We start from the raw sequence: 18883 nt of genomic DNA, 5'->3' as shown, positions 1-18883 counted from the left end.
GTCACAGGTTATAAACCTGCCATTTTCTTGTGGTACTTGCCGTCTGCTGCCCCCATGGCCTGAGTGAACCTGGTTAGTAACTGGTACTATCTCTTGGGTTGCGTTAAGGCAACCACTGAAGTATTAAGTGTGTGCTGCAAAGAGCAGAATGCTCCAGTTGGAAGTTTTCAGAGAAAGCCCTGAGAAATGATGGGTCCCTGCCCTGCTATGAATATTTCTTCCTTGAGTTCTGGCAGCTTCTACTTGGCTGCAGAATATCCAAGACCCGCTTTGCCTTTTCTGGTCATAAACACTTGTAGTGTTGAATCGCAAGTCTTGATTATTTTATTTTTCTTAACAGTGCCTTTGAAAAAGCCGAATGTTTCCATAGTGACACATTCTGTTTATTTAAATTTTCATTTATACGTGGTTCCACCCACATGCTTTTCCTCAAAGGGGTCTAGTCAACAACTATCCCCCTCCCCATTTTTCTTTTTGGAAGGAACCCCCACTTGGGACTCCCGGCAAAATTGTGCTGTTAGAATCCACTCTCAGATACGATTCCTGTGTTTGGGGGTCAACAGGAAAATGACCACCAATGCCTTCATAAGCTGGCTTGTTACTGCACCATGTTACAAAGCCTTCTGCAGTTGGTGAGCAGAGTCCCATGCATGGGCTGGGCTATTTTTTAGTGACTGTGTGTGTATGTGTGTACAGTGCTGTCAGCTGTGTAGGAAAATAGGATAAATTAGAACCTTTGTAGTTAGCTCTAACTAATAGATTTTTTTCTCCAATGAGCAGGCTTGCAACTGGCAGAGGTATGTATGATGTGGTTACAATTATTTCTATGCCATTACTCCCCCTGGCTGTGAAGGTGATGTGACGCTCCCCTCTGCACCAGGGACAGTCCTGTTCCCACGTGGACACATTTTCACTGCCTGGCCTCTGACTTGTAACTCTGGACGCAGATTCTAGGTTTCTGAAAAGGAAGAAAAGGTGAAAGCCTGGAGGATGCTGGACCCATTACATCCATTATCTGATTTATTCCTAACAGCATCCCTGTGAAGTGTTCTTTGTTTTGTTTTGTTTCACACATAGGAAATGGAAGTACTTAGAGGATTGATCAGTTCCTCGAGATCTCCTCTTCCCAGCTTGGCTGGGAAGAGCCCTGAGTGGTTAGCCTTGCTGGTGGGCATTTGATGCTGTCTCTGGAACCCCCTCCTCTTCCCACTCCCCACGGGGGGGTGGAGTGGGAAGGAGGCTGCACCCGGGTCTCCTGACTGGGGAGAGACTACATTTTTTTTGGCCCCTTCTTAGGCAAGCAGCAGGCAGTGACTTCTAGTCTGGCCTGGGTCCTGGGCAGAAGCTTCCCTGGGAGCAAGAAGCAAGAGGAAGTGGTGGGTGAGAGCAGGCCTCCCAGGGCCACGTGACCATGTTGCTGTTAGCCGCCCACTGTAGGAAGGCGGTGGGTGAGTGCTTTGACAGGCGCACGTGGTGGCAAGCACAGCCACTATCTACATCCCTGATCCCTGAAGGCTCCCGCATTATCGTAGCCTTGGGGGCTGCATCTGGCCAAAACCTTCCCTGCCACAGGATCGATTCCAGGCTCCTCTGAGCTTCCCCGGGTCTTCATCAGGACACTAGCCTCTGCCAGCAGCTCCCTCTAGCCCCGTTACATTGGAGAATGGGGATGGGACCACTTAGGAAGTGACTCTGAGTTGAGGCTAAAGAATGCCTGTGGGGTGGGTGAATGAAGGATTCCATGGGGGGCTTCTCAAACTCTGTCCCCTGGGTGTTCTAGCTGCTGGGACCACCCAGGCAGGACTCAGCACCCCACAGCACTGTCTCCCTTCACGCCCCTGCTAGGCAAAGAAACTTTCCTGGAAGGCTTCCTCTGAAAATGCTTCAAAGGATTAGCCATCCACTTCTTCCCAGCAGCAACCTCCCTCTGACCTTTAGTCTCTAGCCTCTTCACCTGGCCTGAGAAGGAAGGGGAGACAGCTAGCGTGGAGGTGAAAACAAGGACAGGGAGTCTGAATGGGTGCCCCTCCCTGCCCCTGCCACCCAACACTGCCCTGCCCCTTCCTCCACGCGTTCTCTTTGTGGGCTGCCAGGTGCCCTGTGCTGAGAGGAGCCAGGCTAAAGAGGACCAGTGAACCCTGCATGTAGCTCTTTGACTCCCCAAAGCCCTGTGAAGGAGTAAGTTGGGGCCTGTCCTCCCCTTTGAACAGATGAGGAAACTGAGGCCCAGAGAGGCTCAGAAATCACCCAGAGAATGAGAGTCAGAACCAGGATGAAGCCTCACACTAAGCGACTAGGCCAGTGTTCTTTCCACCACTGAGGTTTGGTGACCTCCTCAGAGACCACCACCTAGAGGCAGAGCCTGGTGACAAGAAGGAAAGCAGTGGAAAGACAGCCCCAGAAGGTCACAAAGCCTACTGGGGCGGCCCTCCGAGGAGTGGGGTTGGCGGTCTCTGCCGGTGCTGGTCAGGAGGCTTGATCTGTGGCAAGGATCCCTGCTACAGCTGAGGTAACATGGTCCTGCTGAAAATAGTGCCAGCCGAGCTCTGCACCCACTGACCAGGGAATGCCCTGGAAGGTTCCAGACGACTGGCCCAGGTCCACCTTTGCAAGGGGACATGCCACCTCTTGCAGTCACAGTGCTGCCTGCCAGATGGAATTAGGAAGCATCTACGACTAGTCCCCTCAGAATTGCTCAGCCTTCAAGCGTCATTTTCCTCAACCATGAAACAGACACAGAAGCAGTAGCCTCAAGGGTCTTAACCCGGCTTGAGATCAAGAATGTAAAATGCCCGACAGCCGCGTGCTTGGTGAATTAATTTTTGCTAAGTGGAGCATTTCACGTTCCCTGCTAACCCCACACCTAGTCCCCATGCTGCTCGGCCACTGGGTGGGCAGTCCCTGTGAGGCTGACGGAGGGCCTCGCGACCTTGCCCCATGACCCTGCCCTTGCCTCGCATTCTCCCCAGGTGCCCTCGCCTCTGTTGCATTCTTTGAGAGGAGGCCCGGGCTTTCGGGAGCATGGCCAAAATGAAATTTGTGCGCGAGTCAGGCTGATCATATTAAGATGCAGCTGCACTTAAGCCTCTCCTGGGAAGTTCTTTAAAACCAAGCTGAAGAGAGCTCCCAGATGCCAAAGTGGCCTCATATTGATGCTCAGCTCCCTCTCGGCAGCCCCACCACATGCTCCCCAGGTAATTGGCTTTCTAATGCACGGTTCCTGGCCTCATTCCACCACCTCATCCCCCTTCGGTCAGTTCTTGAGGACTCCCAGCCCGACAAGCAGATCACCGACCTGGCTCAGACGCACCCCCGCCAGCCTGCATTGTTTTCCCGTCCTTGCAGGCCATTTCTAAACTGTACAGAACGCCTCGGCCTGGAAGATTAAACTAGATTACCGGGCTGGAATTCTGTTCAAAACCTGGGCTTTCATATTCAGAGATTGCGTGTCAGATGCTGTGGGGGATACATAAAAGCAAGATACAATCCCTTCCATTATTGATGGAATTAAACCAATGTGGCTTCTATTTTCTTTTTCAAAATTAGTTTTTTTCTTACTACAAAAAGGAGTTATATGTTCTTCCCAAGAAATTAAAAAGGAAAACAAACAAAAAAGAAAAATCGTGTAATTTCATAACAGTGCATGTCACAGCAGTATTTTTTCCCACACATTTGTACACTTTTTTTGAACAAAAGTAACATCATACTAAACTTATAGTATTTTAGCCTTTTCCCACGTTATGTAAACTGATGCATAATTATTGCTTCATAGCTTCATTTGAGTGGCTGCATACTATTCTATTATATAATCATATCATTATTTAGCCTGTCCCCTAGTGTTGGATACTTAGCTTGTTGCTGACCTTTTGCTGTGAGTACCCATTTCTGGCGACACTGGAAATGAAAGTGGGTTGTGGAGGGCAAGGGGGTGTGCAAAGTGCTAGCAAATAACCTGAGTATATGCCAAGCACAGTGTTAAGTGCTTTATGTATGTTAACTTAGGTGTTTTAATCGTCACAACAGCCCATGAACTAGGCACAATTTTTATCCCCATTTTATACCTGAAGAAAACGCAGTCTTGGCCGATCCACTCAGCATAATGGTGCCCAGCCATAACTGTTTTTTAGAATAAATTACTGAGAGTGAGGCTGCCAGCTCTGGTGGATTGATTTCCATATCCCCACATAGACATGTTCTTAACCTTCACCCATTTCCCTATGGGTGCAAGCCCATCGTAGACAGAACTTTGAAGATGTTGTTTTTAGTTCCGGCGTGGCCAGCTGAAGCTGGGTGGGACTTAATCTGGATTACTAGAGGCCTTATAGAGAGAAAGCATTACCTTGACAGGGGGCGGAGAGGCAAGGCAAGGCGCCCCAGGCGGCGCCGGCAGCCAGCACCAGAAGCTACGGGCCTCACCCAGAGGGCATGCCTGGCCATCACCTTGATGTTGGACTTCTTCTAGCCTCAAACCTACCGGCCAGTGAATTCCCGTTATTTAAGCCAATCCATTGTGTGGTGTTTGTGACAGCAGCCTGGCACGCGAAGACACTGGCTCAGAGGAAGGCTGTGCACATTTTGAATAAATGTCAATGATTTTCCAGAAAAGATGCATCACATTATTGTCCTACGAATTGTGTTGGAGTCTGTCTGAGAGACTCAGACCATGCTTGGAGCGCCAACTATGAGCCAGGTCCTGTGCTCTGGATCTCTAAAGTCTCTCTCCTGAAAGGAAATGAGGCCTTGTGTCTGGTACAGGCTAAACGAGAACTCCGTGTATCTTAGCCAGTATTAGCATTGTCGCTGCTGCTGTATTTAAACATGATACATACTTGAAGTACCTCACTAATAAGGTGGCGCGAAGGGCAGGGTGAGCCCTGACAGTTCTACAGAAGTTGGAGGGGCATGACACATCATGTGGAGTTGGTGGCCAGGGAAGGCTGCATGGAGGAGGAGGAGGCACTTGGAGAATGGTTAGGAGGACCCTGTGAAGTGACAGCCAGAGGTCTCATGAGCAGTGAGGGGAACTGGGTGGCAGGGAGCAAGGAGCCAGAAAGAGGGTGAGAGGTCAGGCCTGGGAGCCATATCAGGCAGAGGGTCCTGGGGGTGAGAGTCACCGGAGGGCCAAGGAGGGTGACTTTTAGGAAAATGGATTTAGCAGGTCGGCAGGATGGAGTGAGGGGATGGGACAGAGGTGGGAAGAGGCTTTGGGAGACCATTACAGGAGCCTGAGCAAGAGGGGAGGGCTTGTGTGGTGAGCTGGGGCTGCCTCTGGGCATGGAAGGAGAAAAGGCACCAGTAACACCCCTTCTCCCCATGAATACTGAAGCAAGAGAAAAGGAGGCCCGGGAATCAGAGCGGTGAGGTCAAAGTAGCCTTGGCATTACTGTTACGGATGAAGCTGGATTGGAGACACTGGCAGGCAGATATGACAGTGGGCAGAAAAGGGCCCATTGCCCTCCCGCCTCCAGCTCAGTTCCTCCTCTGTGGGTCGCTGCTCCTCTCTGGAGGAAGAGAGAGCGGGGGGCTTGGGTCTTCCCTCTTGGGAGTGCAGCATAGTCTCCACCTTGCAACGTCAGGGTGGAGAAAGCTGCCCCTGCCCCGCTCGCTGCCCCTGCCCACTCCAAGAGACTTGGAGCGCAGGCCGTCGGGAATCGGGAGGCCGGACGGTGTCGTGGAGTACATTTTGCCAAACAGCCCTGGTTCTAGTCCTAACTCCTCTGCTAACTACTGCGTGGCCTTGGGCAAGTTTCTTAGCCCAGGTCTCCACCTGTTGAACAGGAAGAAGAAAACCCAGCTCACATGGTTGTTGTGGGGCTGTGTGAGATGATGTCTGTCTGTCTCACTTAGTTCTCACCATCCAGTCGTGGTAGAGGGAAGGAAAGACGGACCTGGGAGCACAGAGCGCTGGGGCGCGAGCAGGGCTCCGCGCGGGTCTCCGATGAGGGAATTTCCTAGGAGGAAGCCAGTGACTGGGAGTAAGGCAGGGGGCAGAGGGGGCAGGCAGCTGAGGAGAAGAGACCATCCTGGAAGTGGAGGGGACCACAGCGGGGACTGGGAGGAGGAGGAGGCAGTGAGAGAGAAGAGGACAGACCTGAGGGCACCTTCGCCACAGCCAGAGCAAGGCTCATCGCCACCCCGGGAGGAAGCACTGGCTTCTTTCTGCTCCAGCCTGAGCGCCACTTGGGGTAAGAGTTGGGCAGCCTGCTAGTGTCCAAGGTTAAAAAGACAATGAAAAAAACCGGCTTCTGAAAGGCGGCCTGTGGGTACTAGGGCAGGCAGCGTCCGGCGCCAGGAGACCAAATGGCCCCAGCGACCTTGGGCAAAGCCTTTTCCTTCCCTTGGCCTCAGTGTTCCCATCTGTAAAATGCAGTAATTGGATCAACTTAATGCTTTCTTTTTTCAGCTTTTTTAACCACAATCCACAGTAAAACTTTTTTTTTACATTTTTATCCAGTGTGTCCACACACATACATTTGACAGAACTGAAGCCTCATGAAAATCCTTTAAAAACCAACCGTATGGAGAAGCAGACTTGGCCCAATGGATAGGGCGTCTTTCTACCACATGGGAGGTCTGCGGTTCAAACCCCAGGCCTCCTTGACCCGTGTGGAGTTGGCCCATGCGCAGTGCTGACGCGCGCAAGGAGTGCCCTGCCACGCAGGGGTGTCCCCCGTGTAGGGGAGCCTCACGCGCAAAGAGCGCGCCCCGTAAGGAGAGCCGCCCAGCGTGAAAGAAAGTGCAGCCTGCCCAGGAATGGCGCTGCACACAGGGAAAGCTGACACAACAAGATAACGCAACAAAAAGAAACACAGATTACTGGTGCCGCTGATAAGTATAGAAGCAGTCACAGAAGAAGACACAGCGAATGGACACAGAGGGCAGACAACTGAGGGGGGAGGAGAAATAAAATAAAAAATAAACCTTTTTTAAAAAAAAGAAGCCCACCGTATGAAGCACGAGGGAGGCTGACTTGCCCTGCGGATGCCAAAGCCGCTGGCCTAGACGGTCCCTTCCTGCTCTGACAGCCTGCAGCTCCGTTCCATTTCTTCTGCTCGAGACCCCATCAGCCGGGCCTTTGTGGTTTTCTCCTCTGTGCTGTTCTAACAGTGGTTTCCAATCTCAGATGTCTGGAGACTCTTGATAGAAGCTGGTCATGGTGCAGAGGCACTGGGAGCCACTTTCTGCATCCCTCCTGCCTGATCCATGCCATGAGGTCACAGCAACTCCAGCCGCCTGGCTGGGCCCTGCCCCTTGTGGCTGGGGTGTCTGTGAGCGGGGAAAAGCTTCCTGCATGTGGCCATCAGGAAGAGGAGTTGGCTTGGACTGACAGACTTTGGTTTGAATCCCATCTCCACCTCTGCCTAGCTGTGTGGCTGTGGGAAAATTCCTCAACATCTCTGAACCTCTTCCTCAACTAAAAGTTGGAGGTAACCGTCCGCATCTCAGAGGATAGGCTTAAGGGTGAGATGATGGGCGCAAGGTGCTTTGTGCTGGTGCCCAGCATGAGGCGGGTGTTCGGGAAGAACTTGCTCCTTTAAATCCCATCCCCTGTGTTTCCCTTTAAGAGAAGGGCTCCAGCAGGAGAAACGGCAGCCATTGCCGCCTTGACAGGGAGCAGGAGATGCCTTCCAAGGCCTTGGACGGACGGGAGGCGACGTCAGAGAGGCTCCGCCCACAGGTGCCCCTCTGACTGGCATCAGACGCCAGGCACCTCCGGCGATCTCGGGGCAGCCCAGGGCAGCGTCCAAGGAGGAGAAGACTCCCTAGTGTGTGGGGAGAACAGCTCCCTGGGCGCTCCAGTGACCAGCAGCCTGGTGGTGCGCCGACCCCCCGGGGCTGGGCTCAGGACGTCACCCGAAAGGGCCTCGTCCTCCACCCTAATTTCTGGAAATCCACATAAGACATCCCCTTGCAGGGCCTCAGGCTTATCCTGTGTGTTCTCCTGCATCAGCTGGTTCCACCCTCTCAACCGCCAGCCCTGAGAGAGTGGGGCAGGCCTGAGGGCCAGGCGTCCCGGCTCACAGGCTGCGGGAGGGACTGGTAGCCCACACCAGCACCAGCACCAGAACCAGCACCAGCACCGGCACCAGGCCATCCAAGCAGGCAGCCTGATTCTCCCACAGCCGCCCGTTAGCCAGGCCACGGGAGATCGTCTTCACGAGTGGTCTTCAGAGCCCGCTTGATTTATGACGCCCCTCGGGAGGGTCTATTGTTGAAAGGTGGATTTGCAGGATCGGGACACCTCTAACCCCTGGGGACTGCTGTTCCGGAGTAGCTGCTCCCCCAGAACTTGCAAGGCAGTTCCTCCGAGGGCCCCTGACTCCAGAACCACACCCTCATGCTCATCCACTCTTGACTCTTGCAGAAACTGGGGCTCTGGGAGCAGAAGCCACTTGCCCACGGCCACACGGCTCTAACGGCAGGGGCCCGGCGGCCTTCTGCACGGCCGGCTTCTGCAGTGGGGCTCGGTGCAGCCTGGAAAACCTCTGACCTGTGGCCTCTGTGTCCCTGGCCAGCTCCAGTTGTCCTCTGCTGTGTTTTGTTAATAACCAGAAGACTCTCCTTCCAAGGCATTGGCTTGTCCTTTAAGCTTGGGAAATAAGTGGTTGGAGTTAGCTTTCTGGAGCCTGTGGTGCTGACTCATGGATCAGCAGAGGCAGGGAGGCTTCTGGGAGCTGAGGCTGCAAGCCCTGGCTTTCTGCTTACTAGCTGGGGAGGCCTCTGGGCCTCAGTGTCCCCGGTCCGTTCCTGAGGGGCTAGGACCAGATGGACCCATTCCAGAGAACCAGTCCTCCCGGGGGCTGGTGCCAGCTGCCTTGGCACTGCCTCGCCGCTGGCCGTGACCTCAGTCAAGTCCCCTCCCCTCTCTCTGGCCTCATCTCAAAATACGGCAAAGATACATCTACTGAGGAAAGTTAAGGGCCACAGATTGTGCAGGATTTTGTCCTCGGCCATGTAGTGATTGTCAAAGCATTGGCCCCGGGGAGGGACACTCAGGCCTCCAAGAACACACGTGGGAGTGACGAGCCGCGGACCTGGGCCTGGTGCAGCTGAGCTGGGAAGCAGGCCCTGGGCTGGGAAGTGGCATGCTGTTCCTGCCTCCTGTGCAGCCGGGCCCACAGGCCGGGCCACAGCTCTTGGGAGGTTTTCCTGGGCTCTGGCTCCTGTGAGTCCCCAGAATCACCGGTTCCCCATTCCAATCTGGCATACCCTGGGACCCGTCCTGGGCATGGAAGTGCCAGGGTGCCCCAGGGGGACCGGCCCTGCCCTGCCTGCCCCTGCCCGCCAGCCAGCAGCTGCTGTGTACAGTGGCTGTGTATACAGGGCGCCCCAGCTAGACGGTGAGCTCATCGCGCAGGAACGGGGCGGCCCCGGCAGGGGCCCTGGAGGCTGCGGGGCTGGCTTGGGGGTGTCAGCAGGGCTTTCCTTGACCCTCTGCCTCTCTCGGTCTCTCCCTCTCCGTGTCTCAGACTCTCCTCCTCTCTGTCTTTCTCTTCCTCCTTCCCGTGCATATGCTGACACCCCCTCTCGGAGCTTGCTGGGGATTGTCATGGCAACCCTCCAGCAAAATGATCACAACACTTTTATGCTCACAGTCGTACCAGACGAAGTGCTAATTCTGAGTGAGACAGAAGCAGCTGGTAGGGTGCTGAGGTCACAGGCTTTGTGTGGAGGGCCTGGCGGGGCAGGAGGCTTGGGGGGCACCAGCGGGAGGTGGGGCTGCGGCTGGGAGGCAGGGTCACTCGGAAAAGGCCCGTGGTGCCTGCTGGAGACGTCGTGTTTGTTGCTGTTCCCCCTCACTTAATGCCACGTTTCCATTTCATTCTCCCCACTTGTACACGCACCTGCACACCCATGCGCCCACATATACACACCCTTAAACTGCTCAGCCAAGTACACCCAAAGTGCAGCCTGACCCAAACAGCACCACCGGGAACGACCACCACCTCCGTCAGTGCTTGGAGCCCCGAGGCCCACTCCGGGGAGACTCTGGGGAGAGAGGGGCGTCACCCAGCCTGCCCAGCCTTCTAGTTGCCATCAGGTCTGTGCTGGGGCAGCAAAGCTGCCACAGGAAGGGGCCTGGCCCTCTTGCTACCCACCCCCCAGCACCCTCCATCCCTCAGGGAGAAGCAGAGGAGGGCCTGTGAATGGATCCCCCGACCTGGTTCTCCCACTTTGCTGTAGGACCTCGGTGGCTCACTGCCTCCTCTTCATCCCAGGGCGCCCCTGCACCCCTGCTCCCTTCAACCTGGGCCCAGGGTACCGCAGGCTCCCTTGGAAACAAAGCCCTGGTAATCGCTGAAGAACTGGTGGTTGCTTTTTTTAAACCGCAACTCCGCCAATAAGCCAAAGTGTGGGCGGGGATGGTGGAGGAGGTGGCGGCACAAGCCCCTCCCCGGTCTGCTGCCACCTTCCTGCCCCATCTGCTCCCCCAGCAGCCCCTCCGTGAAGACGAGCCTGCCCCCGCAGCCTCAGCCCGGGCCCAGGAGGAAGGCTCCACTTCCTATGAATGGGTCTCCTCACCTCCGCAGCCTCCAGAGGATTCTAGAATGTTAGAGGAGGAGGGGACTCCAGCCAGTTCACTCCAGAGATGGGGAAACTGAGGCTCAGAGATGGGACCGTGGGTGATGGAGCTGATACTGTGCCCCAGGCCAGAGAGACGGGAGACCTGGCAGGCTGAGCCGTGAGCACTGGCTTCTGAGTCACGCGGACCTGGCTTTGAGTCCAGCCTTTATAACTTGGCATTTAGTGGGACCCTGAGTCTTCATCTGTGAAATGGTGGCCATCCCAGGATACTGCTCAAAGGATGGCCTGGGATGGTTTAGGTGAGAGGGTACCACGAAGTGCACTTGGCACCAGGCCAGGCACATAAGGGAGATTCAACAGGTAACATTTCCTAGGTCTGTCTTCTGCAAGCCCGGGGCTGCAGCCCTGATGAAAAGAGGGACTGTCCCGTGCCCCCATTACTCGCCAATCCCTGCCCCAGGGTGGGGAGGTGAGACAACTTAGCCCACCCTGGAAAAACCCCAATGACAACTACCCCTTGCCCCCAAAGCCCCAGCCTCTGCGAATTCAGCAAGACCCAGAGGGCTCCGGCCTGGGTGACAGGCACCAGGACCCAGCACCCAGGGGGCCCCTCCTTGTCACAGGCAGCTCTCCTTGGGTGCCTCGCCCCCTCCAATCTTGGGAAGGGAAGTCCTTGGCCCTTCAGCCTTTGGTGGAAAGATGGGTGAGGGGGAGGGTCTGTCAAAAGTGGCGTTGGCATGCCCCGAGAGCCCCAAGGACTCTTTGGGGTGCCGTGAGTCCCACCTCGACATGGCTGCCTGAAATTCCACCACTGGGGCCATTGCAGGAGCCATGGTTTCTTCTTTTAAACAGTGAGTCAGGCAGGGAGGATGAGCCCAAACCCCAAAATGCCCTCTGGAAGAAGAGATTCTTGGAGCCCTTCCCTGGGATCTTGTCAACCAAGTCGGGGGTGAGGGTAGATTTGGCCGTGAGATCATGAAAACCAAAGGAACTTTTATTTCATGCTGAAGACATGCTGGGCAGCTGCTAGGTGCTTTCCATACATTACTCGTGGGCTCTCAAGGCCATTGCCTAGGCTTTCCAGGTACAGAAGCTTTAGGACTCAGAGGGCCTGACCCGCCCAAGGTCACAGAATGAGTCCGTGGTGGAGCTGGAGTTAGAACCAGGGTCTTGGCTGAGCTCCCTCGGGAAGCGGAAGGCACAGAAAGTGCAAAAAGGCCCCCTAGGCTGGGGCTGGCCCTCGAGGCACCCTGAGGGGAAGGAGTCGTGGCTGGGGAGGGCCAGCGGCAGGACCAGAGGCTCCACACAGTGTGGGAGCTCAGAGCTCATCTTTGAGGGGCGTCTTCAGTCTCTCCCGCCCTCCCCTGCCCTCTTCCCAGGGGCCCCCTCTGCCCAGACTTTCTGGCAGCAGAACGGGCGGGGATGAGCTCATCGCTGTCGGGCTCCTGGCTGTGAAGCGCCTGCTTCCTTTCCTACTTCCTCCATCCAGGGAAGCTGAGAGGTGGCTGAGGGCACCCCAGGCCCTTGTCTGGGAATTTGGGGACAGGAGGAGCTGTGCATGTTGGGAAGGGAGGCCCTGATGGGGAGGGATGCTTCTGGGGTGGCTCCCTGGTTGGCCTGCGGGGAGCCATGGGAGGGGGTGAGCAAGGGGACATGTCGTTCCTCAGGAACCCAGGAGCTGCGGTAAGGCTGGGGACAAGACTGACAGCCCTGTGGGAGAAGGCAGGCAATGCAGAAGTCAATAGGAAACCTTTTACTTAACGATACATATGCTACGAAGAAAACAAAACAGAATAAGGGAGTAACTGAGAGGCAACCTTAAATAAACGGCTGGGAGGGCCTCTCTGAGGGGGTAACGTTTGAGCTGAGACCTCTGCAGTTCAGAGACACAAGTGGCTTGTCCAAGGCCACACAGCAAGTTCATGGCAGACTAGGACTCGCCTCCAGACTCCCATTCCAATGGTCTCCTTCCTTCTAGAAACATCCTTCTCTTAGAGTTTGACACTCTCCTCTTTTCCCCCCTATCCTGCTGGCCACCACATCTTGGACTCCTTGACTGGCTCATCCTCTTCCCAGTGCTGGCTGGCCGCTGCGCTTCTCTGTCTGGAAGGTGGCTTCACCCAGTCCCCTGGCATCAAGCTCCCAAACTTGCACCTCCGTCCTGCCCCTCTCCCCTGAGTGCCAGTGGTCGGCTGGACATCTCCACTGGGATGTTCAGTGGCTCTATTAGGTAGGACAATGCTAAGGTGAGGTAATGAAGAGACCCCAAATTAGAGTGATTAAAAGTTTTCGGTTGATTGCTCTCATGTAATAGTTCCAAGGGGAGTGTTTCAGGCTGGCAGGTAGCTTGGCTCCGTGATTGCTTAAGGACCCTGACCAATGACCAGTCTGCCTCCTCTAATTAGGTCTCTCTGGTAATCATTCTTCCAGCCAGTGTGAGGGGGACAAAAACCAGAAGGGCAGGGATTTCCTCTTAAATGAGTGAGACAGAGGCACACAGACCACCTCTCGCATTCTGCTGAGGGGAGGTCAGACACATAGCTGCACCTAGCTGCAAGAGAAACTGGGAGATGGTTCCCAGGTGGGTGGATGGCTAGCAGCCTCCACCAGTCTACCCTCTAGAACTGTGAAGACTTCCCTGCCCTGGCAGCGAGCAAGTTCTCTGATTAGCCCCTGGGTCTGCTGTCTGGGGGTAACCTCTTTCCCCGGTGTCCTTTCTGGACTTTGACTTTGCCCTTTGAGAAGCTCTTGCTTGTCTGTCAATCTCCAGGAACACCCAAGAAGGCATTGGAGAGTCTAGACTGCCCTCCTTAGGGGCTGATTTGGCTATATATGGGCATTTGCAGCCCAGCCTGGAAAGTCCTTCAAACATTTGGTAGGCTTTTGGTCTACCTGCTTCTAGTAAGTTCCATGTGCCAGTAACCAAATTCAATGTTCCTTTCTTGACAGAGTTTTTAAGTCTGTCTTCCTTGTCTAACCCATACCTTTATCCCACATTTAAACCGAAGTTACTTTTAGGCCATCTGAAATAATAGACTTGAGTAGAAAGGCAACACTATTTTTTAACATTTTTTTTTATTAGACAAGTTGTAAGTTTACAGAAAAACAATGCAGAAAATACAGAGTCCCTATGTTCCCCCTCCCCTATTATTAACACCTTGCATTAGTGAGGTAACTTTGTCACAGTTGATGAAAGAATGTTATAATCGTACTATTAACTATGGTCCTGTTTACATTAGGGTTCACTGTTTGTGCTGTACAGTTGTTCCCAAAATTCTTATCCTAGTAACATATACAACCTAAAATTTCCCCTTGTAACAATATTCAAATATACAGTGTTGTGCCACCATCACCACCATGTACTATCGAAACCTTTCCATCACCCCAAACAGAAATTCTGCACTAATTAAACATTACTTCCCTCATTCCTGCCACCATTCCAGCTTCTGATAACCTGTGTTCCAGTTTCTGACTCTATGGTTTTGCTTATTCTAATTATCTCCTATCAGTGAGGTTTTACAGTATTTGTCCTTCAGGTGTTTGATTTATTTCACTCAACCTGATGTCTCAAGGGTCATCCATATTGCCATATGTATCAGAATTTCATCCCTTTTTTATGGCTGAATAATATACCCTTGTACGGATATACCACATTTTGTTTATCCATTCACCTGTTGATGGACAGTTGGGTTGCTTCCATCTTGTGGCAGGAGGCAACACTCAATCTCATGCTTGCTACAGGGGGAGTCCTTTGTTTGACTTCATATTTGACCCAATAGACAGGCACTGAGAAAGACTCTGAGCCACAACGGTCTCATCTCCTGCCCTTTGGACAAAACCAGTTGGCTTTTCCAATCCCAAGGACACCAGTTTCCAGACATTCTATTTCTGCCCATTTCTTCTTGCAAACTGGCCAATCTCTTTCTTGTAATACCTTGCTAAAAGCAGCATTCAACAGCCAACATATGCAAACCTTTTTGGCTCTTTCCAACCACTTCTCTAGAATTCTAGACTTAGTATGTACATAGTCTGTCTTTCGAGTAATCAAAGTGATGTTTTTAACAAGTGTTTTGTCACAGCATAGCAAGGGGCATCAGTTTTTCATCCTCCAATATCTGTTTCTGTGTTGCTCATCACTTATTGGCTAAGCCAATGTCAAATTTTATAGTTTTTTTTTTTCAAATGAATGACAGCTTCCTGCTCCTGGCAGCAATTCATCTGTTGGTTAAAATCTTGGTGAGTGGCTTTAAGATTATACATATTGAGTTTTCTCTCACATAATCACTCCAAGGTGAGCATATTAGGCCTCACCCAGTGGGTAGTAGATTTTGATGGACAGCCAGCAAAACTCCATAATGGACCTATCTCAGCCCTTGATTTCATCTGTCATCTCCCCCCTCCCCCGCCTTTCCCAAGGCAAGTCCCTGTCAATCAATGGCACTATCATTGCTTAGGCCAAATACACAGATGTCAATCTTGATTCCTTTTCCTTCTCCTCCCACATCTAATCCATCGGCAAGACCTCTGAATTCTGTCAAATTGACCATTTTTCTACATCTCCATTGCCTGCCCCACAATCCAAGTGCTCAGTGGCTGGTATCGGGGTCATGTAACAACCTTCTAAATGACTTCTTTGCTTGCTCCTCTCCAGCCTACTCTCTACACAGCAGCCAGAGTGGGCTTTTAAAATCATAAACCTGCTCAAAACCATCCAGGGCCTTCCCATTGCCGCTGGCATAAAATCCTACCTCCTTAATATGACAGTCGGGCCTTAGGTGGCTGCCCTGACTTCCCGTCCCCTTCATCCGCTCTGCTCTAGCCATTCTGACTTCCTTGCTTTTCCTTGAATCAGCCAAGCTCTCTCCTGCCTTAGAGCCTTTCCACTAGGGTTCTCTCTGCCAGAAACATACCTCTCCCCCTTCGTCACCTGGCTGGCTCTTTCTTTGTCCCTCGTGAAGCAAACCTCTTCAGTGTGGTGGGTAAGAGCCAGGGCTCTGGAGCCAAGCTTCCCTGGGTTTGAATCTCACCTCTGTTACTTGCTAGCTGTGTGACCTCAGACAAGTTATTTAGCTTCTCTGTGCCTTAGTTTTCCTATCGGTAGATGGCAATAATAAAAGTTGATAGACACTTGGGTTGAGAAGATTAAATAAAACAGCTAACATAATAAATGAGTTTATGCACAAAAAGTACTCAGAACCTGGCACTTAATAAGCATTGAATAGTAGTATTCTTGCCCTTGGGGTGTCAGCTTAAATATCACCTCCTCTGAGAAGCCTTTCCTGACCACTCATTCTGACCAGCTCTCCATCTGCATCCCGGACACATCACCCTGCCTTATTTTCATCACAGTAAAGTGTATAACTTTCAGGAGGCAGGGCCTTTAACTTTCTTGTTCACTCCTGTGCCATTTCCCAGGCCGATTCATAGTAGGTTCTTAACAAATTTTTGTTGAATGGATATGCAAGAAATGGGCACCACATCCCACCGATCCTGTCTGTGCCAGTGGCCCTGTGAGTTTCCCCGGGTGTCTGAAGGTGCACTGCTCCTGTGCTCGCCAGCAGCTCCGCCTCTTGTCAGGGAGTTGCTCAGCTTCCCCAGCCAGGCCAGTGAGTCCTGGGGCCAGGCTGCCAGCTGCTCCTGGGGCACCGGTGCGATTTATCTCAACTGTCTCAGCCCCTAGCAGGGGGCTGTAAGAGTCCGCCCCACCTGCTTCCACGAGTTACTATCCTCTCTGGGCCTCAGTTTCCTCAGACATCAAACGGGGTTGTTACGAAGATTAAATCGGATTAGAGATGTAAAACAAGGGCTCACTGGCCGGCTGGAAGTAAATCTCTCCGGATGGTAGCTGCTACTAGTTTTATTACTGCCGCCGTTGTAGTTGTTTAGTGCCACATCCAAGTGTTGTGCTTTTGTGCAAGTGAATGGGGGTACCCGAGGGCCAAACACAGAGAAGACATCCAGGGAAGGATAGAAGCAAAATGGAATAACTTTGTGTGCTTGTGTGTGTATGTGTGTGTATATTACATGTATGTGTGTGTATGGGGGTGGTGGTGGTCATGAGGGGTGGCAAGGACCCAGAGAGGAAGGAAACAACCACCCCCTACCTCCAAGGCCACCGTGGGAAGCCCGGCGCCCTGGCTCTCAGAGCTGGAAGGAGAGCTGGAAGCTGCATCGCGCCACGTGCGCCCAGCGCAGGACTGGCGGCGGAGTAGCCAGCGCCTGGGGTGCGTGCATCTGGAAATAGGGGCGGAGAAGGGGGCCTCCGCCCTCCCGGCGACCCGGGTCGACGCAGATTTGGGCACATCCCAGAACGGACTGTGACAGCGCGGTCAAGCTGACCTGAGACCCCCAAGCCCCGGCTGTCTCCTGCCCCTGCCCGGAAGCCGCGCCACGCGCCACGGCGCGCTCTCGGGGGCTCGGATTCTCCCGGAACCCCCGCGGGCGGGGCCTGCCTTCCGGAGCCGGGTTGGCAGGGGAGGGGCGGCGGGCGCCGGCGAAGGGGTTGTTACTTTCCCAGAGCGGCGGGGCGACGTCAGGCGGAAGGGCGCGGGGCGCGCACGCTTTAAATGGCATTCGCTGTCATCCGAGCTCGCAGCCGTGTGGGCAGGAGCGGGCTATATAAGCCGCAGGTCCGGCCGCCGCGGGCCAGACGGCGACAGCAGCTGCGGCGAGCGCCTGGGAGCAGCGCCCCGGAGCCCCGCGACCCCCGACGGGCTCGTCCTTCCGCCCGCCCTCCCGAGGAGCGCTGGCCCGGGCCCGCGAGGGCCGCAGCCACCCCGAAGCAGATTTGGATCCCCCGCCCAGCGAGCCCCCGGCTGCTGCCTCCCGGGGGGCCCCGGCGCAGCGGCCGCCCCTGGAGAACCCCGGCGCCCCGCCGCCCGGCCCCGCAGACGCCGGCAGCCCCATGGCGGCCGCCAAGCCCGGCGAGCTGATGGGCATCTGCTCCAGCTACCAGGCGGTGATGCCGCACTTCGTGTGCCTGGCCGACGAGTTCCCGCAGCCCGTGCGACCCGCCAAGCTGCCCAAGGGCAAGGGCCGGCTGCGGCGGCAGCGCCAGTCCCGCTTCAAGACACAGCCGGTGACCTTCGACGAGATCCAGGAGGTGGAGGAGGAGGGGGTGTCCCCCATGGAGGAGGAGAAGGCCAGGAAGTCGTTCCTGCAGAGCCTGGAGTGCCTGCGCCGCAGCACGCAGAGCCTTTCGTTGCAGAGGGAGCAGCTCAGCAGCTGCAAACTGAGAAACAGCCTGGACTCGAGCGACTCCGACTCGGCCCTGTGAGGAGCGCCGGGGTCCGGCGTGCGAACCCCAAAGGGGACCGCGCCCGGCACCCGGGCTTTCCTGAGGACCCGGACCGCCGGCCCCCGCGCGCTTGGGCGCCCGCCGGGCTGCGACCTGGTCGGTGCGCCCCGCGCTGCCTTCGCCCTGCGGCGGAGCGCGCGCGGGGGCGCCAGGGAGGGGGGCCGCTTTCTTTGCCCTTGTAAATGTTTATTTTTTAACTCTTCCCAGTACGAACTCTGCTGTGAGTGTGTGCGGGGAGGCGGCCCGCGCAGAGGCGGCTCTAGGTCGCCTGGGCTTCCCGGGAAGCCGCTCCACGCCCTAGTCCGATGGTTTGCAACTCCGATTTTGCACACCGCTCCACCGTGGCCCCCACCGCACACCCGTTCACACTCACGCAAACACACTCTCGCTGAACACTTTTATAATTGTTAGGCGCGACCGATGGGACTTGGGGAGCAGCGCGGCTGCTGTTGGGGCCGGAGGAGTGATATTTATTTTTTCATTGTGATGGCTGACGGCGTTTATTTAATGATGTTTTTACTTGGATATGTCTGTGGGGCTCCCGAACGGAGACAAATAAAGTCAATATATTTGCACAGTGCATTTCTCCAGGCTCTTGACTTCTTGAACCTTGGGGGCCCGGGCTCCCAAGGCTGGGGAAGGCGGGAAGGATGTGGTGAAGATGGGGTGGGGGTAAAGGGAGCCCCGATTGGAGGCAACTCCACAAGCTTCAAGTCACTGAAATGAGGTCGGGTCCCAGGTGCGCGGGCCCATGACACCCACAATTCCCCTCCACACCTGCCCAGAGCGCTCCAGCCTCATTGGTCTGTTCCGCATCGCTGAAGTCCCGGAAGGAATGAAGTCGCCGGAGAGGCGAACGCGGGCGCTGTGCGGACGCCCTCCTCTGGGCAGTTGACCTCTCAGGGAGCCGGGATCAGGGTCACCATCTCGCAGCCACCATAGAAAAACCCACTGGCCCAGCACCCTTTGCTGGCGGCGGGTGGAGTTGCCGGCGCCAGCATTGGGAGTCCCAAGCGGGCACGGCACGTTTGGGCGTTGGGCCTCGAGGGAGGACCGAGA

The 18883-nt window shown here is 54.8% G+C and overlaps 1 protein-coding gene across 1 annotated transcript; it reads left to right on the top strand.

Annotated features, from left to right (window-relative positions):
• Positions 1-17121: 17121 nt before the first annotated feature.
• C10H11orf96 (chromosome 10 C11orf96 homolog) lies at positions 17122-18404 on the top strand. Its single transcript, XM_004485126.4, has one exon. The coding sequence runs from the start codon at positions 17432-17434 to the stop codon at positions 17801-17803; it is 372 nt and encodes a 123-aa protein (XP_004485183.2). The 5' UTR covers positions 17122-17431; the 3' UTR covers positions 17804-18404.
• The last annotated feature ends 479 nt before the right edge of the window (positions 18405-18883 follow it).

Source organism: Dasypus novemcinctus, chromosome 10 (genome assembly GCF_030445035.2).
Source record: "Dasypus novemcinctus isolate mDasNov1 chromosome 10, mDasNov1.1.hap2, whole genome shotgun sequence".
NCBI classification, from domain to species: Eukaryota; Metazoa; Chordata; class Mammalia; order Cingulata; family Dasypodidae; genus Dasypus; species Dasypus novemcinctus.
Note: the sequence above shows the minus strand (reverse complement) of the source record. Positions and strands in the feature narration are given on the sequence as shown.